The 19537-nt window shown below is 44.8% G+C and overlaps 1 protein-coding gene across 1 annotated transcript; it reads right to left on the reverse strand.

The window, feature by feature from the left end:
* Positions 1–776: 776 nt before the first annotated feature.
* Positions 777–18804, reverse strand: FAM124B (family with sequence similarity 124 member B). The gene is made up of 2 exons (XM_026491821.4): positions 17791–18804; positions 777–3649 (listed from the first exon to the last, which is right to left on the reverse strand). The coding sequence occupies exons 1-2, from the start codon at positions 18520–18522 to the stop codon at positions 3002–3004; spliced, it is 1380 nt and encodes a 459-aa protein (XP_026347606.2). The 5' UTR covers positions 18523–18804; the 3' UTR covers positions 777–3001.
* Between the last annotated feature and the right edge of the window lie 733 nt (positions 18805–19537).

Consider the following 19537-nt stretch of genomic DNA (forward strand, 5'->3'; position numbering starts at 1 on the left):
AGGAAAGAAGGAAGGAAAAGGGAAAGAAAGCGCAAGCATGAGGACTTAGAGAAGATTCAAGAAAGGCAGACAGTATTAAGTTGTCTCAGGAATTTCTGAATAGGTTTTATAACACGGAGATGAAATTTAGGAGTTTCTAATCAACAGAAAATGGGCCCCATTCTCTTCTCTTTGGCTTCCCTTCCTGGCTTTCTCTGGAAGGAAGGAAAAGGGGTGAGCAGAGTGTTGGTGCCATGGAAGGACCGGGATACCTCTACAAAGTCCCATCAGAACAAAGGGTGGACTGCGGAGCAGCCGAGGCTCCTGCCCCACCTCCCTTTGTAAATAGAGGGCTGTCCTGCCCCCCCCACCCCCAAATCACCTGCTCTCCTGTCCCTAATGGACAAACACATTCAAAAGTTTCCAAACACCATCATTTCTATTAATGTTTAGCAATGTCCAAATAACACTTGCAAAGAAGTATGATATACTGTTAATAAGTTTAAAATAGCCAAACAACTGCAAAGCAACTCATTTTTAGTGTACCCAAAAAATATAAAGTGATCTGATTATTGAGAGTCCCTCTGATTTAAAGAGTGATACGTTTTATATTTTAAAAAATATAGCATAAGTAAGTAAAGAGTCTGGCTAATTTGATAAATTGGATTAAACTAGTTCATAGCTTATTCCTGTTACATACAATCTCTTTTGAACTCTCGGATGTATTTGATTCTTTCCATCCATAATTTCCCTCCTAGATATGTGAACATAAATAAATGGCACACATAGCAAAAATGTTTACAGAGCTGAGCTTTTTTCTTTTTTTTAATTGAATCATTGATTTTCCTAAAAGTTGTTTCCAAAAAAAACCCCAAAACCAAAAAAACCCTCCTATTGGCATGACATTTAAAAAAAACCCACGGGTCTGAAGGACCATTTGTAATACTACTACTATCTTACATATTTATGGGGCTTAACAGTATCGAAATGCTTTCACGTGCATTATCTTGATTCCCTTAACAACTTTTTGTTACAAGAGGAAAGGCAACAGAGGATCAAGGACGCTGACATTTCAAGGTCCAATAAGTAGTAAATTTAAAAGCTGAGGCCCAAAGTGGGACCTTTGCACCCTGACCCACTGTAATGGCCATCCCACCATGTTGTAACTTGAATTCCTGTGATGGGGAGCAGAGTCAGTGCCATTTTAAGAGTGTATTATTTTACAAGTCAAATTTGTAAGGCACTCCTTCACATTTTCCAGTATTCGTCATAATTTCCATGTACTTCATAGTCTCACCCATGTATTATGGTAAAGAATTTAGGGAACCTCAAAGAAAGTGAGAAAGAAATTTCAGAACTGCCCCCCTGCTGTGCTTTTCAAGGCAGATCCATAGGTCCATTTAAATCAGACTTTCAATTTTTTTTAACTCTTATTCTAGAAAATCAGACCAAAATTAGGTTCTTCATTCCACTGCCTAAAATCTAACTTTAATCTGGGGGCCAGGGAGAAAGAAAGTGAGAATGGGAATGTGCTGAGGTCATGAGCCCAGAAACATAAAATCAACATAGAAGTCTTGTCTTTGTGGCTTTGGAACTCTCCTTTTCAGTTTTTGAAGCGCAGCAGAGCACCCAAGCTCAGTGGGTGTCCCTGCTCTAAGACTCACCCTTGGGCCTGAACTCGTCCTTCTCCCCGAGTGGGTATACTAAGTATCAGGGTCACCAGAAGACCCAGCTAAATCAGCGTTTATAATCTTACATAATATCTGTCCTGGAGAATAAAGTTCATGGGGTCAAATAACTTTATACATCAACCACAACACACAGACCTCAGATTTTTAAAAAATGTGTGTATAGATCCAACAAAAAAATATAGCATACAAGCAATGAGAATTTGTCCATCTTGGTTATAATTACAACTCATAATATGCCCAGTCTCCACCTGCTTACTACAGCCTCGAGCAGCAAGTGTGAAAATCAACTGTGGAAAAGGGTCCCAGAAGACTTAGGACTTCAATATATTCTCAAGTACTGATAGAATGGATTTCTACTGGTGAGACCATAAATACCTTTTGGGTTTGATGGCCACAGAACATATGTGGACCATACATCCATGTCTTACTCAAAGGTAGGTGCTCAATAGATATTTGGTGAATGAATGAATGTATAAATGGATGAATGCGTGTTGCAAAGAAATTTAGGAATTTGAACATGGCCAGAAGAATGCAAGTCCTGCTCCAACAACCCATTCGATCCAATCTTCCTGCCACGTCGAGTAAAGATCTGGAATCATCCAATCATATCACATTCCTCTCTGGTTAGAAACGGGAACCACTGGCCCCTTTAGGGTTGTGCAGAAACAAATGAGAAATGGAAGAGCAGGGAAATCCTAAAGCCTTGCTTTCATCTTCCACCTGATCTCTTGACTAGCAGTGTTTCTGCTCATAAACAGGAAAAAAAATTAATTGTTTGTAATTTTCAAAACACTTGCGTGTGAACTCATTCTAGAAGCAAACAACTTTAAAGGCAAAATCACTAGAGGCTATGTGGTGTACAGGGCCTCGTTACCAAAGGAGGTCACATAAAAATTAAAAAACACTAAAGAATAAATAGTCCATGTTGTCCAGGGGGATGAGCTATGCAACCCAAGTAAAAATTAAAACCAAATTACATCCACTCATCAGCATTGCATAACACGTCCGATTCATTTGCATACGCTGCAATTATTCCTGATAGGTGCTGAACTCAACGCACCCAGCTGGGTTAGTGTGTCTCCAGGGACAGAGGGCCTTGGGCTTTCTCCCTATGTGTTGGCTGCATTCCCTCATGACCATGACGGCAAATGAACAACACTTCACAGCACCGTTAGACTACGCACATTTGAAATAAAAGCAATACAGAACTATGTGTGGCTAACATTCAGGACTCATCACATGACCAAGAAAACGTCTGATTTTAGGTCACTGCTCCATTTCTAGAACACTGTAACTGATCTTGTGTTTTAGGAAACCACATTTGTTCTATGCTATATAAAGAATTCTTCTTCTTTTTCTTCACCCTGGACCGGCAGGTGAAGGGGACATTTTGAGATTATCTTCCTTGCACCAAGATCCCTTTGGCCAGCAAGTGATGAAGAATGGGTCCTTGCCTTAAAGATTCTATTGTTCTTGGAGGCAGTTACTCCCAAGGAGGAGTCTAGTAAGCGGGGTGGTGGCTGGCTGGTCCGGAGATCCCTTGAAAATCTGCTCAGAAAAGATTGTTGGGGTTCAGAATTGACCACAGTGCACCCCGTGTCAACATTTGTTTCTGCCTCCAGCTTCTCAAAGCTATCTTGCGGGCTGAGGACCTTTTCTCTGGCCCCAGGTTGGAGGTGGGGAGAAGGCGGATGCACCCGGATGCCCATGGCAGAGCTCCAGTCCTGGGACGAGCAGCCAGGGCTTTTCCACGATTTGCCACTAAAGCTGTCTGACACAGGGCTCTCAGCAGGCTCCGGGCAATCCAGAGAACCCACCTTGAGCCTTCTGGACCGGCTCCTTCGGCATCTTGGCTCCAGGGTCCTCCTTGTGGAGACAGGGATCAGCCGGGAACCCTGGGGAAGTGTGTCAGCTCCCGAGGTGCCGTTCAGAAAGGAAAGCTCACCATTCCTGACACCAAGTCCTGGATTCATTTGGACCTAAGGGACAAGGGGAAAAGAAACAAATTCAGCAGATATTTTCCATTAACTAAGTGCCAAGAACAGACCATGTCCCATTCATCCTCTGCCATCCTGTGCCCACAGCAGACTTCCAATAAAGCCAGTTGAAGTGAAGTAATACGTACAATCTAATCATGAGATTTATCAGTATCAGTTCCAAACATCTCTCTCTGACTCCCTAAACGAACATTTGACAAGGCGAAGGATCTCAGAATCAAATGCAACAACACAGTTCTCGTAGATCGTGTTGTTTGAATGATGCCGAGATGTTCACAGATGTTATTTAGTGGCTTCACGTGAGGTTGCAAATGATGTATTACCAACTAGGCAAAAATAAGAACAAAAATCAAAAGCCACCAAAACATGTGGGTGTAGTCAAGGTAAAGATTGCAGTAAGAATTCAATCGTCCAAAGTCCTTTTCCATCAAGCTGATGATATGTATCTTGAGCTACTGCAAGACATGGGGGCACTCAGGGCAGACTAATAATTAGACACCTTTTAAGTCAATGTTATTTAAATTTAGGGACACCATTTATTTACAGTATAGGCTATATGTAGCGGCACGCGGAAAAACATCAAAGAAAAGAGGGGGGACTGCCTCTATGGGACCTGTGGTGTCTTAATCTCTAGCAGTTCCGTTCTGGTTTCAAACTTACAGACCCTCCTCAGCAGAACTGCTACCCCAGAGGTAACTGCTCTCTCCCTCTGCACAATGGAGTTCACTGGCCCATCTTCCATCCTTGGACTCTCGGGAGCCTCATCCCCTACTCCTTACACAACACTCTCACCAAGAAGATTTCTGGAAAAGACAATGTTCTCTATCTTGCCAGTAGCCCTTAGAATTTGGTATCCAGGGTCCACCCCTGTCTGGCCCAAATATCAAAATAATGTACAAAAGAACTTTAAATGCATTTACTAAGTGAAAGAAGCCCATCTGAAAGTCTACATAGGGTTCCAACTATATGACATCTGGAAAAGGCAAAACTATGGAGACCATAAAAAGGTGAGTGGTTGGCAGGGGTTAGAGGGGAAGGAGGGATGAACAAGCAGAGCACAGAGGACTTTTAGGGCAGTGAAACTACTCTGTATGATACTACAATGGGGGAGACATGTCATTACACACTTGTCAAAACCGTTAAAATGTGCAACACCAAGAGTGAACCCTAAATAAAGTCTGGACTTTTGGTGATAATGATGTGTCTATGCAGGCTCATCAGCTGCAGCAAAGGCAGCGCTCTGGTGGGGTGTGGACAGTGGGGGAGGCTGTGCCTGCGAGCGGTAGGGGAGCACAGGGCACTTTCTGTACTTCCTGCTCCGTTTTGCTGTGAATGTAACACTGCTCTAAATTTTTTTAAAATTTATTAAAATAAAATAAAAAGAATGGTACATATGTATCTCACCAGGCAAGAAGGAAGAAATTAGAACAGTAAGAAAGCAGGTCTAGAAATGAGTAAATTATGGGACGTGTTTATATACGCGATCCACATACATGGCCTCCCGTCAATTTTCTCTCTGATAGAAATGGTGGAGTGACTGTTACCAAGCTGCAAAAAGTAAAAAAGCTGCTTCCATCAATTCCTTTAGCATTGAAGCTGGCAAATGTTTTCTGTAAAGAGCCGTGCAATCAATATCCGAAGCCCTGGGGACCTGTGGTCTTTCTCGCCATGACTCGAGTCTGCTGTAGAGCAGCCATGGACAGTGCGGTAAGTGGGTGTGGCTGACTTTCAATATCGTGCAATTTTTTAAAAGATATTTATTTATTTATTTATTTATTTATTTATTTATTTATTTGACAGAGAGAGAGAGCACAAGCAGGGGGAGTGGCAGAGGGAGAGGGAGAAGCAAGCTCCCGCTGAGCACAGAGCCCGATGTGCTCGATCCCAGGACCCCGGGATCATGACATGAGCCAAAGGCAGACGCTTAACTGACTGAGCCACCCAGGTGCCCAATCTTGTGCAATTTTTATGTGTCCTGACATTTTTTCCACAACCATTTAAAGATGGAAAAACTATTCTTAGCTCCCAGGGGCCTTCCACCTCTGAGGGACTCAAGTTAAAGTGAATGCTCTTTACTGCTCCAACAGTCAGCTCTCCTGTTAGGTCGGCTCTTCAGCACCAACATCTCCTTCCATGTCAACTGGAGTCCGAAGACCATCACTTCAACCATTTCCTCACCAAGACCTCCAACTCCCTTCCACCACTCCCTTTCTGCTCTCTGTCAAAAGCCTCCGCAAGACCTCCCAGCTCCAGGTGCATCTGCATTACCACCTTCTCTGAACTTGTGCCTTGAACTTCAGACTGTCAAAGAAGCGCACATGACTGCTCAGAGTGACATCACCATAAAGGTGTGGTTTCCAACTCTGCCCAGCCTCCCCGGCAGTCTTGTTTCCTTAGCCCCCCCACCCCCAACCTTTTGCCACAGGCAGCTGTTTCAAACCTTCTGAACTGTCCTCAAACCTTCAGCAGCACAACCTCTGCCCAACCCCCCAGTGGAAGGTCTCACCATCTAGATTACAGAGAAAACAAAAGCCATCATCAGCTAGCAACTCTCATTTGCTTTTCACCCAGCACACCTGCAATGTCACCGTCCTCTCCACAAGGAAAGGGACCAGTCTGTCTGCACTGTGAATTCCGTGGCCTCCCGCCTTCCCGGCCACCCCAACTTATGAATGATTCATTTTTTCCCATGTTGTTACCTTGTTTCTCCAGTCTTTCTGTCTTCCTGGTGCTCTGCCTACTCCTTTGCAACAGCAGTTCAGCCTGCTCAAGTCTATCTTGAATAATGCATTCCATCCCCTCTCTCCCCTCCAGCTCTCTCTCCTCTCCTTCACAGCCAAGCCTCCCTATAAAATTCATCCACACTCATTTATCCTACTAACTCCCCCCATCTCCCTACTCACAGTACTGACTCTCCCTCCTACCGAGCCACTGAAATTGCTCTTGCCAAGATCATCCACAATCAGCTTCCTTGTCATTCATTGTTACCCGAGCTCTGGTTGAATTTTCAAGGCTGACCTTTCTCCTTTACATTTGAAGTCTTCTTCTTTTTAAACTTCTATGTCAACACATTCTTCTGGATTTTCTCCTTCCTTTCATCCACCCCTTCTCAGTTTCCACTGAAGGAGCCTCTTCCCCTGTCAGTTCATTATATGTTGTGTTTCTTCAGTGCTGATCTGGGTCCTCTTCTCCTCTTTACACGCCATCCCAGGGCACTCTCAGGGACACCCATGCCTTCAATTACTATCTAAATGATGAAGGCTCCCAAAAGCATAACTACAGTTCAGATCTGTCTTTTAAGCCTCATACTTTATCCAACTGTCTTCTAGGAACCAGCTACTCAAACTCAACATGTCCAAAATTGAACTCATTTTCATGCTAATGCTCATAATCTTGCTAATTCAGTTCTCTTTAGTCTTTTCCCTTTCTTCGAACACTTTAGTCCCATGTTGGTCAAGCAAGAGCATAATTTTCCCTTCTTCCTCCCCATGTCATCCATTCCCATGGACTCTGCCTCTCAGAGATCTCTCAGATCTTCCTGTCTTTCCATGTACAATGCCATTAACCCTAGGTCAGGATCCGTCATCTCTTGTCTGAATTATTGCAATGGTCGTATGATGATGGGACCCCCAAGGACACTCTTACCTCTCTCTAATCCCTTCTCCACTCCACTACAAGGGAGTTTCAAAAACAGTTTTCATCATGCCACCCTCCTGTTTCAGAGGACTCCCTACTCTTCTTGAGATAAAAAATCTAAGTCCTTTAATATGTCTTATCACACCCTCACAGTCTGCCCCTTCTTCCTCCTGCCTGGTCACTCACCACTTCCTCCCTTTCAGCCTCCGCTTGCCAAAATTGAACTTCTTGGATATCATTTGCTCTTTCCCAGTGCCAATGTTTATGTATATTATTTCCTCTGTCTGCGATATGTCTCCTCTAACCCTTTTTCCTAAAAACCCGTGGCCAACTCCACCCTCTACATCATTTCCACTGGAAGCTTTCTTGATATCACTGAATCTGGGATAGGTCCCCTAAATTTTGGCTCTGCCACTTATTAGTTGTTGCACCTTAGACAAGTTACCTAATATTCTTATGTCTCAGTTTCTTCATCTATAAAAGAAGATAATCATAAGTACCAGCATCATAGAGTCGTTGAAAAGATTGAATGACAACAGTGCCTGGGACATAGTAGTGTTAAATATGAGTTGGTCATTATCATAGTAATTAGTATTGTCACTAGCTCTTCTAGCAGCGTGTACTGCCGTATCAGAGTAGTTACCACACTGTTATGCACCTGCACACTTACTTATTTGTATCTTCCTCTAAACTTGCCATCACCTTCTCCATTGTTGTATCTCCAGTACCTAGCATAGGGCCTAGCACGTGGTAAGTAATCACTTGATGTCTTTTGGATACATAAGTAAAGCTTAGCACCTAAGAAAATATAAGTTTTTACATGTAGAAATGTATGGAAATGTAGAATCTATGTATTGGGCCCCTAATTATTTGACATTAAGTAGATATGAAGTCTTATCAAGAAAATTCAAAAAGACTTTCATCATATGTTTGGCCATTTCTGCAAACTTTTTAAGAGAAGTAAATGTCAATTTTTCTTTCTTAAAGAGAGGCCTAAGATCCTTAGATGACACAGCACAAGTGAATGCAACATTATTAATGTAGAAATGCAGATGTGTGCTGTTAGAGTGGAGAATTTCTAGGAGAAACATAATGCTGAGTGATTGAGAGAAATCCCTTAAGGGAGAAGAAGGCTCCTCTTGCCAAAAAAATAAAGTGAAACGCATTTTGTAAGAATTCCAGTCATTTAGAGCTCATCTTCCCAAGAAATATTTGTAAAATGTTACAAATTGAGAGCTAGCTTTTTCAAGTTTCAGGGAATGCTAGCAGTTATCTTGATGAATAGAAAGATCATTTATCACTCATTTGACTCTAAACACTTGAGAAACAAGAGAATATACATCATTGAGAAATGATGAAGCTGTTCAAGAACAGATTCACGTCATGAATGGAGATAGTATTGTCTCTAACTAGAAGTGATTGCAAGAGATAGCAAAAGAGAATTTTCCTACACTGAGAAAAAAATTAAATGGAAACAAATTATACAATAATAAGAAACCCAAAAACAATGCCAAACTTGCTTACCTAAGAGTTGAAAGCAGTTCCTTCCAATTAATTGATCTTTAAATTAAAGGTACTTACTTTAACTGATTAACCAAAACCACTGATGTTAACCTGCTTTTCTGTAAGAGTAAAAACCTTCTAAGCAATGCCTCCAAGTGTTCTTTCAGGGCAGCATAAACCCAAGTATTGAGTGATAAGAAGAGCAGGGATGGGAGTGTGTACATGAGTGTGTGTATGTGTGTGTGTGTGTGTGTGTGTGTTTGTGTGTGGCTGTGTGGGATACATTAGGGGTGGGGATGGAGAATGGAAAAGAAACAAAGAAAGAAACAAAGAGGGAGAAATAGAGTCTGAGTGTGTACAGCTGAGAGACTCAGAAATGAGAAAGGACGCTCAAGAAATGGTACAGAAGAAAATGAATTACTTTCTTCATGAGAGCCTATGTTCTTTCATTTTTCAATGGCTAATGAAGAACATAAGGACAAACTTAGCTAAATGTCTGTTGATGAAATGAAAAGAACCACATGCTTGCTTATACCAAACTAGCTTCTGGAATATACACCTTTTTTGAAGAGACAGACTTATTTCCTGAAAACCAGCAGTCAATCAATCCATGTTTCAGAAACAGCTGTTTACCTACTAGCCTACTGGAAATAGACATTTACAACAAAATTCTGAAAAGAGGTAGGGAGTCATAAAAGTCCAAAATTATATGGTGCAAGAATGAGAAAATACGTAATCAGTTGCGTGTTAGAAAAATTTCCGTGTAAAACGTACACCAAATGGGAGTCAATGTGCCCTTGAGCTTCGTGGCAGATTTCAGAGAGAAATTGCTATTTGAGGAGAGCCTTGAAGGATGGATAAATAAAGAGGAAGAGAAAGACATCTCTGGACAAGGAACAGCTTCAGCAATACATAGATGCAGATATCCATAAAATGGAACATTTTCAGCCTAAACAGGAATGAAATTCTGACACACGCTACATGGATGAACCCTGAAAACATCATATTGAGTGAACTAAGCCAGACGTAAGGGCAAATATCATATAATTCCACATATGGGAGGTGCCTAGGATAGGCAAATTTATAGGGACAGAAAGAAGAACAGAGGTAACCAGGGACTGGAGGGAGGAGAGAATAGTGGATTATGGTATAATAGGTACAGAGTTTCTAGTTGGTGTGATGAAGAAACAGACTATGGTGACGGTACCCCAACATTGTAAATGTACTTCACGGCACTGAACCCAATACTTAAAAATGGTTCAAGTGACAAATTTTATGTTATGTGTATTTTATGACAATGAAGAAAATACCTGGGTGCAGGAGTGAGCCTAGAGTTCTGGAAAGAAAGTTGGGATAGCCATACACATAGCAGTTGTTTAAAAATATATTCATCTGTGATGTGCTAGATAAAACAGGGTGCCTGGAGCTAGAGTAAAGAGTGAGAATGTCATAATAATAATGTATTTAAAGCTATGCGGGCTTAAAGAAGGAAGGGAGAAGAGGAATGACCCCAGAGGAAAAGTAAACAGTTGGGTGTGACTGAATGTGGGGCTTCTGGAAAAAGAGGCTTTCATAGTGAGAATGTTTCAAAACCAGAGCAAATGGGGAGAGAGTGACCAGAGCTGGAGAAGATGGGGGAGATGGTGACTTGGGTTTTGCTCGGTGAATGTAAGATAAGGATGACACATTATGTTCAAATAGTCTTCCAGAGATCTGGAAAGAAGCTAAATAAATAAATAAATAAGCAAAAACTCAAGAGCTAGAGATGCAAACACAGGAGTAAGGAGAACAAAGATGATACTAAATCCACGGGATGGTCTGTATTTCTTAATCTTAAGGACACTTTCAGACGAGGACAGCAGTTCTCAACTGGGGAAAACTTCACCCCCCAGAGACATTTGACAAGGTCTGGAGACATTTTAGTTGTCACAACGGGGGCACCGGGGTCATTGCTACTGGCACCTAGTGGCAGAGCCAACGATGCTGCTAACATCAGCAATGCACAGGGCAGTCCTCCACGACAGAGAACCATCTAGTCCAAGACGTCAGAACCACCATGGGTGAGAAAACCTGATTCAGGGACAGGAAGAAAGAGGTGAGTCCTTGGGAAAAAACAGCAAAGGGACAGCTGGACAGAGAAGATTAACTGCATAGTTAAAGATATGGGTTATGGAAGCCCGCAGTGGAGAGAGATTTTCGAGGGAGGGACTGTCAACCTTTACTGATGCTGGTGGCCTTAGAGCAAGAACTCTTCCAGCATCTGTACGAGAGGGAGCATGCAGGGCAAACAGCAGGGCCCCAAGACTGGAGAGATGATGGACAAATACAGGGAATCATGGCTTCTCGGAGCAAAGACTCATAAGTGGAAGCCACAGCAGGAACCAGAGCCAGGTGAGGAAAACCTCAACTGTGACTGAGGAATGGCGGCAGGCTCAGGGCAGACACCTCTGACAGTTCAAAACTCCAGGGGGACCCAGTCGTAGAGGGGCCTGGCAAGATTGTGAGATTTCCCTCCAGGAGCTTGACCAGAGGCTCACAATAAATATTGGAGAAAAATCTCTTTGTGTTTCTGGAAGGGAAGGAGAAAAAGCACCACGTCTAAACCAGAAAACTGTATTCTTAAAAGGCCTGCTCTCAGAGAAAACTAGTTAAACAGAAGCTAACCTGAGCCTGACTGACCTGGAGGAAGGGAAATACTCAATTCCAGCCCATTCTAGCCATCTTGTCCTGGCAAAGGAGGGAGAAAAAAAAACTTAAAAATACTTGTGAATTCACAGTCCAAGGCACAGACTCACTAAAAGACTGTATTCTAATCACAGAACGCTTCCCCTCTCAACTTCTCACCACCACATTACAAAAGGCCTATTTTCAGCAGTTCCTTTTACCTGCTACCTCATGTCTAGCTAGCAAAAACAAAACAAAACAAAAAACCAAAACAAAAAAAACAAGGCATACTAAAAGGTAAAAAAACACAATTTGAAGAGACAGAGTGAGCATCAGAACCAGGGATGGCAGAATTGTTGGAATTATCATGTCAGGAATTTGAAACAGCTATGATTAATGTACTAAGAGCTCGAATGGATAAAGTAAACAGCATGCAAGAACAGATGGCAATATTAACAGAGATAGAAATACTAAGAACGAACAGAAAGAAACACTAGAGACAAATTAAAACAACAACAACACTGTAATAGAAATCAAGAATGCCTTTGATGGGCTTACTAGTAGACTGGACACAGATGAAGAAAGAGTCCTGAGCTTGAGGGTACCTCAGAAGAAACTTTCAAAACTAAGCATCAAAGAGAACAAAGACAAAAAACCAGAGCGGAAGACCCAAAGACTGTGAGACAGCTACCCAAAGTGTAACAGATGCATCGTAGGCAGACCAGAAGGCAAGAAAGAGAGAAAGGAACAGAGGAAATATTTGAAATAACAAGGACTGAAAATGTTCCCCAAATTAATGTTGGAAAACAAACCACAAATCCAGGAAGCTCAGAGAACACCAAGCACAAAAATGCCACAAAAGCTACACCTAGACATTGTTTTCCAAACTATAAACATCAAAGATAAAGAAAACATACAAAAAGACACCAGAAAAGGAAAAAAAGAGACAAGAATGAGGTGCCTGGGTGGCTAGGTCAGTTGAGCATTGGATTCTATCGGGCTCTGCACTCAGCGGGGAGTCTGCTTGAAGATTCCTTCCCTCTGCCCCTCCCCCTACTCGAGTGTGCACTCTTTCTCAGATAAATACAAAAATCTTAAAAGAGAGAGAGAGAGAAACAAGAGTCACTTCAACAACCATGCAAGAGAGAGGAGAATGGAGTGAAATACCTACCTAGAATTCCATACCCTATGAAATTCTCCTTCAAAAGTGAAGGAGAATTAAAGGCCTTCTCAAACAGAAATTGAAGAAATTTGTTTGCCAGTAGGCGTGCCTTGCAAGAAACATCACAAGTTCTTTGGAAAGAAGCAAAATAATAAAGGTCAGAAACCTGAAAGGAAGAGCATTGAAGAAGCGATAAGTGAAGGTAAATGCGAACTTCTGTTTTTCTCATTCTTTGTTGATCTAACAAAATAGTTTGTTTAAAATAATAATACCAACAATGTATTTAATTATGTGTGCTTGTGTATATATCGTGTATAGCCCTGAATGCACATATTAGAAAAGAAGAGAGACCTCAACTCAGTAATCTAAGTTTTCACCTTAGGAAACTAGAAAAAAGAAAAGCATATTAAATCCAAAGTAAGCACGAGTGCCTGGGCGGCTCAGTTGGTTAAGCATCTGACTTGATTTCGGCTCAGGTCATGATATCAGGGTCATGAGATTGAGCCCCATGTCGGGCTCCACACTTAGCTCAGAGTCTGCTTGTCCCTCTCTCTCTGCTCCTCCCCCCACTCGTGCTCTCTCTCTCATCTTAAATAAATAAAATCTTTTTTAAAAATCCAAAGTAAGCAAAAGAAAAGATAATCAGAATTAGAGCAGAAATCAGTCAAACTGAAAACAGGAAACCAATAGAGAAAATCAATGAAATCAAAAACTGGTTCTTGGAGAGCTGTGTGGACTCTAACTCCAGTACTGATTGTAGAGGCTTCAGAGGTGAGCCCAAGGCCTGGAGGAAGGCTATGCAGGTGTGAGTTCCTGCTCATTCGGCAGAATAAACTGGGAAGAGCTGCCAGAAAGGATGGCTGATGACCAGCGTCTGTTGTCGAGACTCGGTATCCCGGTTGTGCTGATGTTGGGTTCATGTACTGGTGTAACTGAGCCCCCCATCCAGGTCTACGAACAAGACACCACCACTGTGGGACAGGAGCTGCAGATGCATGTGAACTTTCCCATTTCGTTCATCTTGGGAAGCAGGCAACCCTTGTCAAGAAAGACCTGGAAGGTGGGCCTTCAAGGGGCTAAGAGAGAACCACCCTTTTCTTGCTGTGTGCTTGGCCTGGAGCACCTCCTAGTGACGGGTGTGGAGAACACAAGGAGGAGACCTGGGGAAGGACCTCAAGGTCACGTCTCGGCCAAGGAGTTCTGAATGGTGACACCCAGAGGTGCTTGTAAGTTTCCTTCCCCATACAGAACGTTTTGTTGTTTTCCCCTTTTATCCTCAAATTTTTGGAAAGATCTTGTTGAAAATTACAGCCTGGTTTCGGTAGTGTTGTGTAGACGTTGGCAAGGACATACCCGTAAGTGCGGGGTGGTGGTGGCCTCCGTTACCAGTGAAGGCAAGCTGGCCCTGCAGCCCGCGCCGATCTCCCGGGAGTTATTGGCAACACCACCAGAGACCACTGGCCTGGTGAGGAGAGCAGGGTGAAAGAACCTTAGGGGCCTCTTCCAGAGCGCTTGAGAGATCGCACCTTAGGGGCTATGGCCTGCCACCAAATGACATACTGGCTTCTGTGACATCGTGATCTTCGCCTGCTTTCTGGCTGCTCCTTCTCACATTCCTTCACTCGTTCTTCTCTTTCCCTTCTCATTCTACGCTCTCTTCCTTGATAACAGCACTTCTTCCCAGGGCTTCAACCATCGGCCCCAGCCTATGCCCTAGTCCACGCTCCAGCTCTCAGAGGCCACCTGACTCGGGAATATCTTCACCGGAATGACCTGCAAGCATCTCAAACCCAGTGTGCCCAGACTCATCATCACCTCCCTCTTTTTGACCCCTACGTCTAATTCATTTCCAAATCTGTTACGTCTACCCCGAACTAGTGCATATTTAACCTCACACTTCCATTGTGGGTCTTCTTACTCAAAACATCGCTGGCCCCTGATTGGATTCCTGACGTCGCCTCTGGATCGGCCAGTCTACCGTCTGTGATGGGACCGGGGTTAGCATTCTGAAGTGCATACTACAGACTGTCATGTCCACCCCCTCTCTAAAAACATTGATAAACGCCTCTCTCATGCCTGTTGCACCCATACTCAGTGGGCCAAAAATCGCTCTCCTAAACTCGTTTGAACTCTCCAGCCCTATACCCTTCTACTGCCTCGTTCGGTCATCCTCCAAGTCTCACATCCTCCACACAACTTTCCCAAACTCCGTCAAATTAACCCTTTCTGTCCCTCCACTCAAGGTGGGGACAGGGCATTTACCATAGGCCACTTGGTTTTCCAGGCACTTGCGGGACAGTTGGGCCCCCATCAGCCCAACATCACACATCACAGCTAACACAGAAGGCAGAGTGACGTCACACCGAACACCTCACCAAAGGGTCACGGAGGGATGGCTGTCTCATCTCCCACAGGGCAACCGTGGGAAAAACACAGGGACAAAGAGGTCTGCTAGAAGTGGGAAGGGAAGAATCAACCCACCGTACTTTTGCAGCTGTTAAGAACTAAGACGAATGGAGAACAGGGTCTAGAACAGGGCCTGGCACAGGGTAGGCACTCAGGAAGAGGACTTGGTGAATGAAGAAACATGAGCATATTTGATCATTTATTGATACATTCATTCATTCACTGAGCATCTACTATGCCCCCTACTATCACTCTCATCAAAAATACACATTCTAGACTCTGAGAAGCGTCCAACCGGCTGTGTTGACAGGAGGTCATGTGGGAAAGGAATTGTTCACTGTGTGTGTCTGGTGAGACAGTGAGTGGCTTCTTACACACGCAGACAATAATCGCATTGCTTCTGGGCGATCTCCTACGGCTTCCACTTCACAGAGCACCTCCATTTATATTCTCTTTTTCGATCCTCATAGCAAATCGTGTGTGTCAGTACCACACACAGGCCCTCTCAGCGACCGCCGATTGCAGTAAGGACACAACAGTAGCTATTAGCAAGGCTCTGGTTCATTCACACAGGACTGCATTTGCCTCCCGTGTGGCCGACACTGTTCCAGGTACCGGGAATACAAAAGTGGGCAGAGAGCTGCCCGCCCTCGTGGTGCTTACCTTCCAGTGGCTGACCACCTTCCTGATGATGTGGTCTCCAGCCACCTGCTCCCCTTCTTCCCCCGACCCCCTCTTTTCACCCCAGCCACACAGAACCTCAGGCAGTGTTCTGAACATGCCCTGCTGAGAAAAGGCCCCAGCACACACGGTCACCCACGGTGTCTCCTCTTCGGAACACCCTCCTCCCTTCTCCATCTGGCTACTTCCTTCCGGGCCGTCCAGCCTCAGCAGGCCCAGGTATCGCTCCTCAGGAAGCTTTGCCCGTCGCCCGCCCTCACCATGTCTAGCACGCCCACACGCGTGGCCGTTCCAGCCCTGAGGAAAGGTCACTTGTGGAGAGGGTAATTGGTGGTTATGGTTTTCCCTTGAGTAGGTATTATTTTCTTTCTTCCGGTCCACATCCGTCACCTGGGCCACCCCGCATTTGTTCCCCTACTGCCGTGCTGGGGGTTCTTACTCTCCCCTGGGGGTCCCAGGAAGGTCTGACTCCACGGACAGTCCACGTGTGGAGGGCAGAGCCTCTGCCTCAGAGCTACGCTGGCCCACAGACTCCCATTTCCTTGGGTGCAGTCATTGGTTTAGAGAAGAGCGTCTGGTCCAAGGTGGTTGGGTTGATTTTAAAAAGAGGAACAGTGAAAAACGTGCTCCCTGCTGCACACACGTGTTAAACGTTTGTTTGACAGTGAGGTTGATTTTAAAGGCTGGAGATTGACCAAGGCTGAAGGAGAGACTTTAGATGCCTCGGAAATGGCTGCGTTAATATAAAACACAAAAGCAGTGCCTGTCCACCTTAGGGGAACAAGATGGTAAATAATTTAAAAATCTTTTCATATAGAGTCAATAGGATTCATGTTATTAATAACTCAAAGCAGATGACAACAAGATTAATCAAAGGGAAAGACTATTCGTCTTCCGTCCTGTTATTACTTTACCCAATAGGCCCTAAAGGGGTTTCTGACCGTTTCTCAAGGACAGAAGCCACAGAACATGTTGCTGTGAGTAGCACACCCCCCCTGCCTGCGCTCACTCACAGTCCACACACACCCACCGAGCCCTGGACGGTCATGGGTCACTGCGTGGGTTTTGGAGCTGAGTAGACACTTCCCTCCCTGTGTCTTGTGCCTTAGACAATTAACTGAGTACCTCAGTTTTCTCATCTGCAAAATGGGCAAAATTGTGACTTTCTAGGTGGTTGTAAGAATTAAATAATCAATGTAATAACATTTAGTCTAGGTCATAACAGATAATAATAGCTAAAATGGCATAAAATTGCATTCTGGGCACTATCCTAAGCACTTGAAGCATTACAACAGCCCACACTCTAGGAGGAGGTTAATAGTACTTTCATTGTGCTAATGAAGGAGTCAAGGCTAAGCCAGGCAGCTACGGGGTGCAAGGCTCAACAGCCACAGAGCGCTCCACGCGAGACGACCCATTACGGTAGCGATCATGACTGTGCCTGGCTTAAATGGGATGCTTACAGAAGAGGGCTTTAATATCCAGACTTTCTTTTTAAAGGAGTTCTAACCATCTAACTTGATTTGGGGAGAAACTGACAGTGATCCAAGCTGCTTAAACATTAAGTCAACAGGAAAAAAAAACTAAAACTGAAGTCAACAGGACTGCAAACTTAACATCCCCAAACATAATGACAACCTCAGCCTCCTTAGGTCAGATGTGAACGAGCTGACACTATTCTCGAACCCAAAGCGTGGGCCAAGTATTTGCATACAGTTTTAAAGGACAATCTGAGATGGGGTGTCGTCTGATTCTCCTGCAAACCTCTTGCGCCAGCTACGAGCTCACGGAGCATGACCTCCGTTATCTGTCAGATGAGGGGATTTTATTAGATCAGTGACTCTCAACCCTGACACCACATATCTGAGTCCTCCAAGGCACCCCCGGAGATGCCGATCTAACTGGCCTGGGGTGCAAGTGTGGCTTGGGAATTTCTGCAAGCTCCCCAGGGGCTCTGATGTGCCAGCAAGGTTAAGAACCACTGCCTTAAATCATCACGAAGGCCCATCTCAGAGGTAAAATCACAGTTTCCTGTGCGTCTACACAGATCAGAGGCAAAACCCCAGGATACCTGAAGCAGGATCTTGTTGCCATCGTAGTCCTGTGTTTGCCACCTGGTGCGGCTGATGGGGACGCACGGGTGGGGTAGAAGAGGCACCAACTGGCCGATCTCTTGAACCTTGAACTGCAGCACTGAAGACTCCTTGGGGTCCACTGACATTCCGAGGGGCAGCTGCTCCAGGGAGAACTGCAGAGCGAAGCGCTCGGTGGCATGGAGCACGAAGAAACAGAAGTTGCTCCTCTGAGCGGTGGCTCCCTTCTGCAGGATCAACTCGTAGAGTCTGATGGCATCCTCGTAGTTATCAAAGCTGCAGTAGACCGTCACCCTCAGGATCTCGACGCCGCAGCGCACCTGCCGCACGCCCCAGACCGGCATCTGGCTGTCCAGACTGTAGAGCTCCTGGTTGGCAAGAACGTAGGGACACGGCCTCCCCCGAGCATTCGGGGCAGGGTAGCACTGCCACGGCCAGTGCTGGAGGGAGTCAAGAACGCGAAATAGCCGCTCCTCTCCCAGGCTCTCGTGCAGGAAGAGCAAGACAGACATCCCCGGGAACCGGGAGCGCTTAGAGTGGCACTTGTCATAGTATTTCACTGGACTGACCCGCTCTGACACCAGAAAGGGGCGGACGTCTGGGCAAATGCAGTCCAGGAGCTGATCCAGAGTTTGCTGCAGAAGCGAGCCATGGCCAGAGTGGGCGAGGAGGTGGACGGTCATGGCCAGAGGCTCCGGTGTCCCGTCCATTCCGCGCTGCCCGAGGAGGACAGAGGGAGCAGGCGTGGAGGCCCACGGTCAAGCCTCTGCAGCGAAGGAGCGTTCAGCCCACCAGGAAACCTGCAGCCACTGCAGAGCAAAGGTCCTAACCTGGGCTCCCGGTTGCCGGTGGCCTCACAGCCAGACCATCCAACAGACTGGGGCACAACAGCCTCGGGGTCAATGTCATCCAGCTCGCGCATAATGTAACCACGCCTTGGGCTTGTCCAGGCACTGCCCCGGGTTTCTGTTTGACCTAAAAACCTATAATCCTGAGAAACACCCAAGTGGGTGGTTCTTACGGACACTCAGCAAAGGAAATGACCAGGCAAAAGGAACAGGAGTCGGCTCTGTTGGCTGATAGCAATCTGTTTAGTTGAAAAGACATCCATTTTATGGGCCCACAATGGGTTCTGATTTCCTCCTTACATCTCTCTGTGTTTACAGTAGGCTCCCAGGCCACCTGAATACAATGAGTGCTTTCAAACAATACTCGAAACTTGTCCCCTTGCCAGGATTTTTTTTCTCCCTTTGTCTTTTTATTTTGTTATCAGACAACCGATGCTAGGACATTGAAGAGAAGACACTGTACCTACCTAATACTGAGTGTTCACTGAAAATGATTTGCTCTGATGCAAAGTCTGCCGTATGTACTGAAATGTTGCAAAAAATAAAAAAGTAAAAAGGTGTTGTAAAAAAACCCCCCCAAAACCAAAAAACAATCCCCCGTTATTCATGCTGATTCTTCAGGAAGAGTGAGAGCTGCCCATTATCGATAGTATCATTGCTCAGATCTACTGAGGAGCTATTAGGCACCAGTCAGAAACCGGGCTTAAACTTCACATAAATGGATTTAATCCTGCAACAAACCTATGAAGAAAAGACTGTTTATCCCCAGATGACTAATGAATGACCTAGGGCTAAGTAACAGAGAAGCAAAGTAACTTGCCTGAGGTCTCACAGCTAAAGAGGGGCTGAGCAAAGATTTGCACCCAGGGACTGAGAG

This window comes from Ursus arctos, unplaced genomic scaffold (genome assembly GCF_023065955.2).
Source record: "Ursus arctos isolate Adak ecotype North America unplaced genomic scaffold, UrsArc2.0 scaffold_1, whole genome shotgun sequence".
Lineage (NCBI taxonomy): Eukaryota > Metazoa > Chordata > Mammalia > Carnivora > Ursidae > Ursus > Ursus arctos.

What these genes read in the sequence shown, in the direction of transcription:
- FAM124B (XM_026491821.4), bottom strand. Translation starts at nt 18,522, where the DNA reads ATGGACGGGACACCGGAGCCTCTGGCCATGACCGTCCACCTCCTCGCC. An exon ending in GCAACAAGATCCTGCTTCAG is followed by an intron (nt 3,650 to 17,790) that starts GTATCCTGGGGT and finishes CTTGTCCCTTAG; the next exon opens with GTCCAAATGAATCCAGGACT.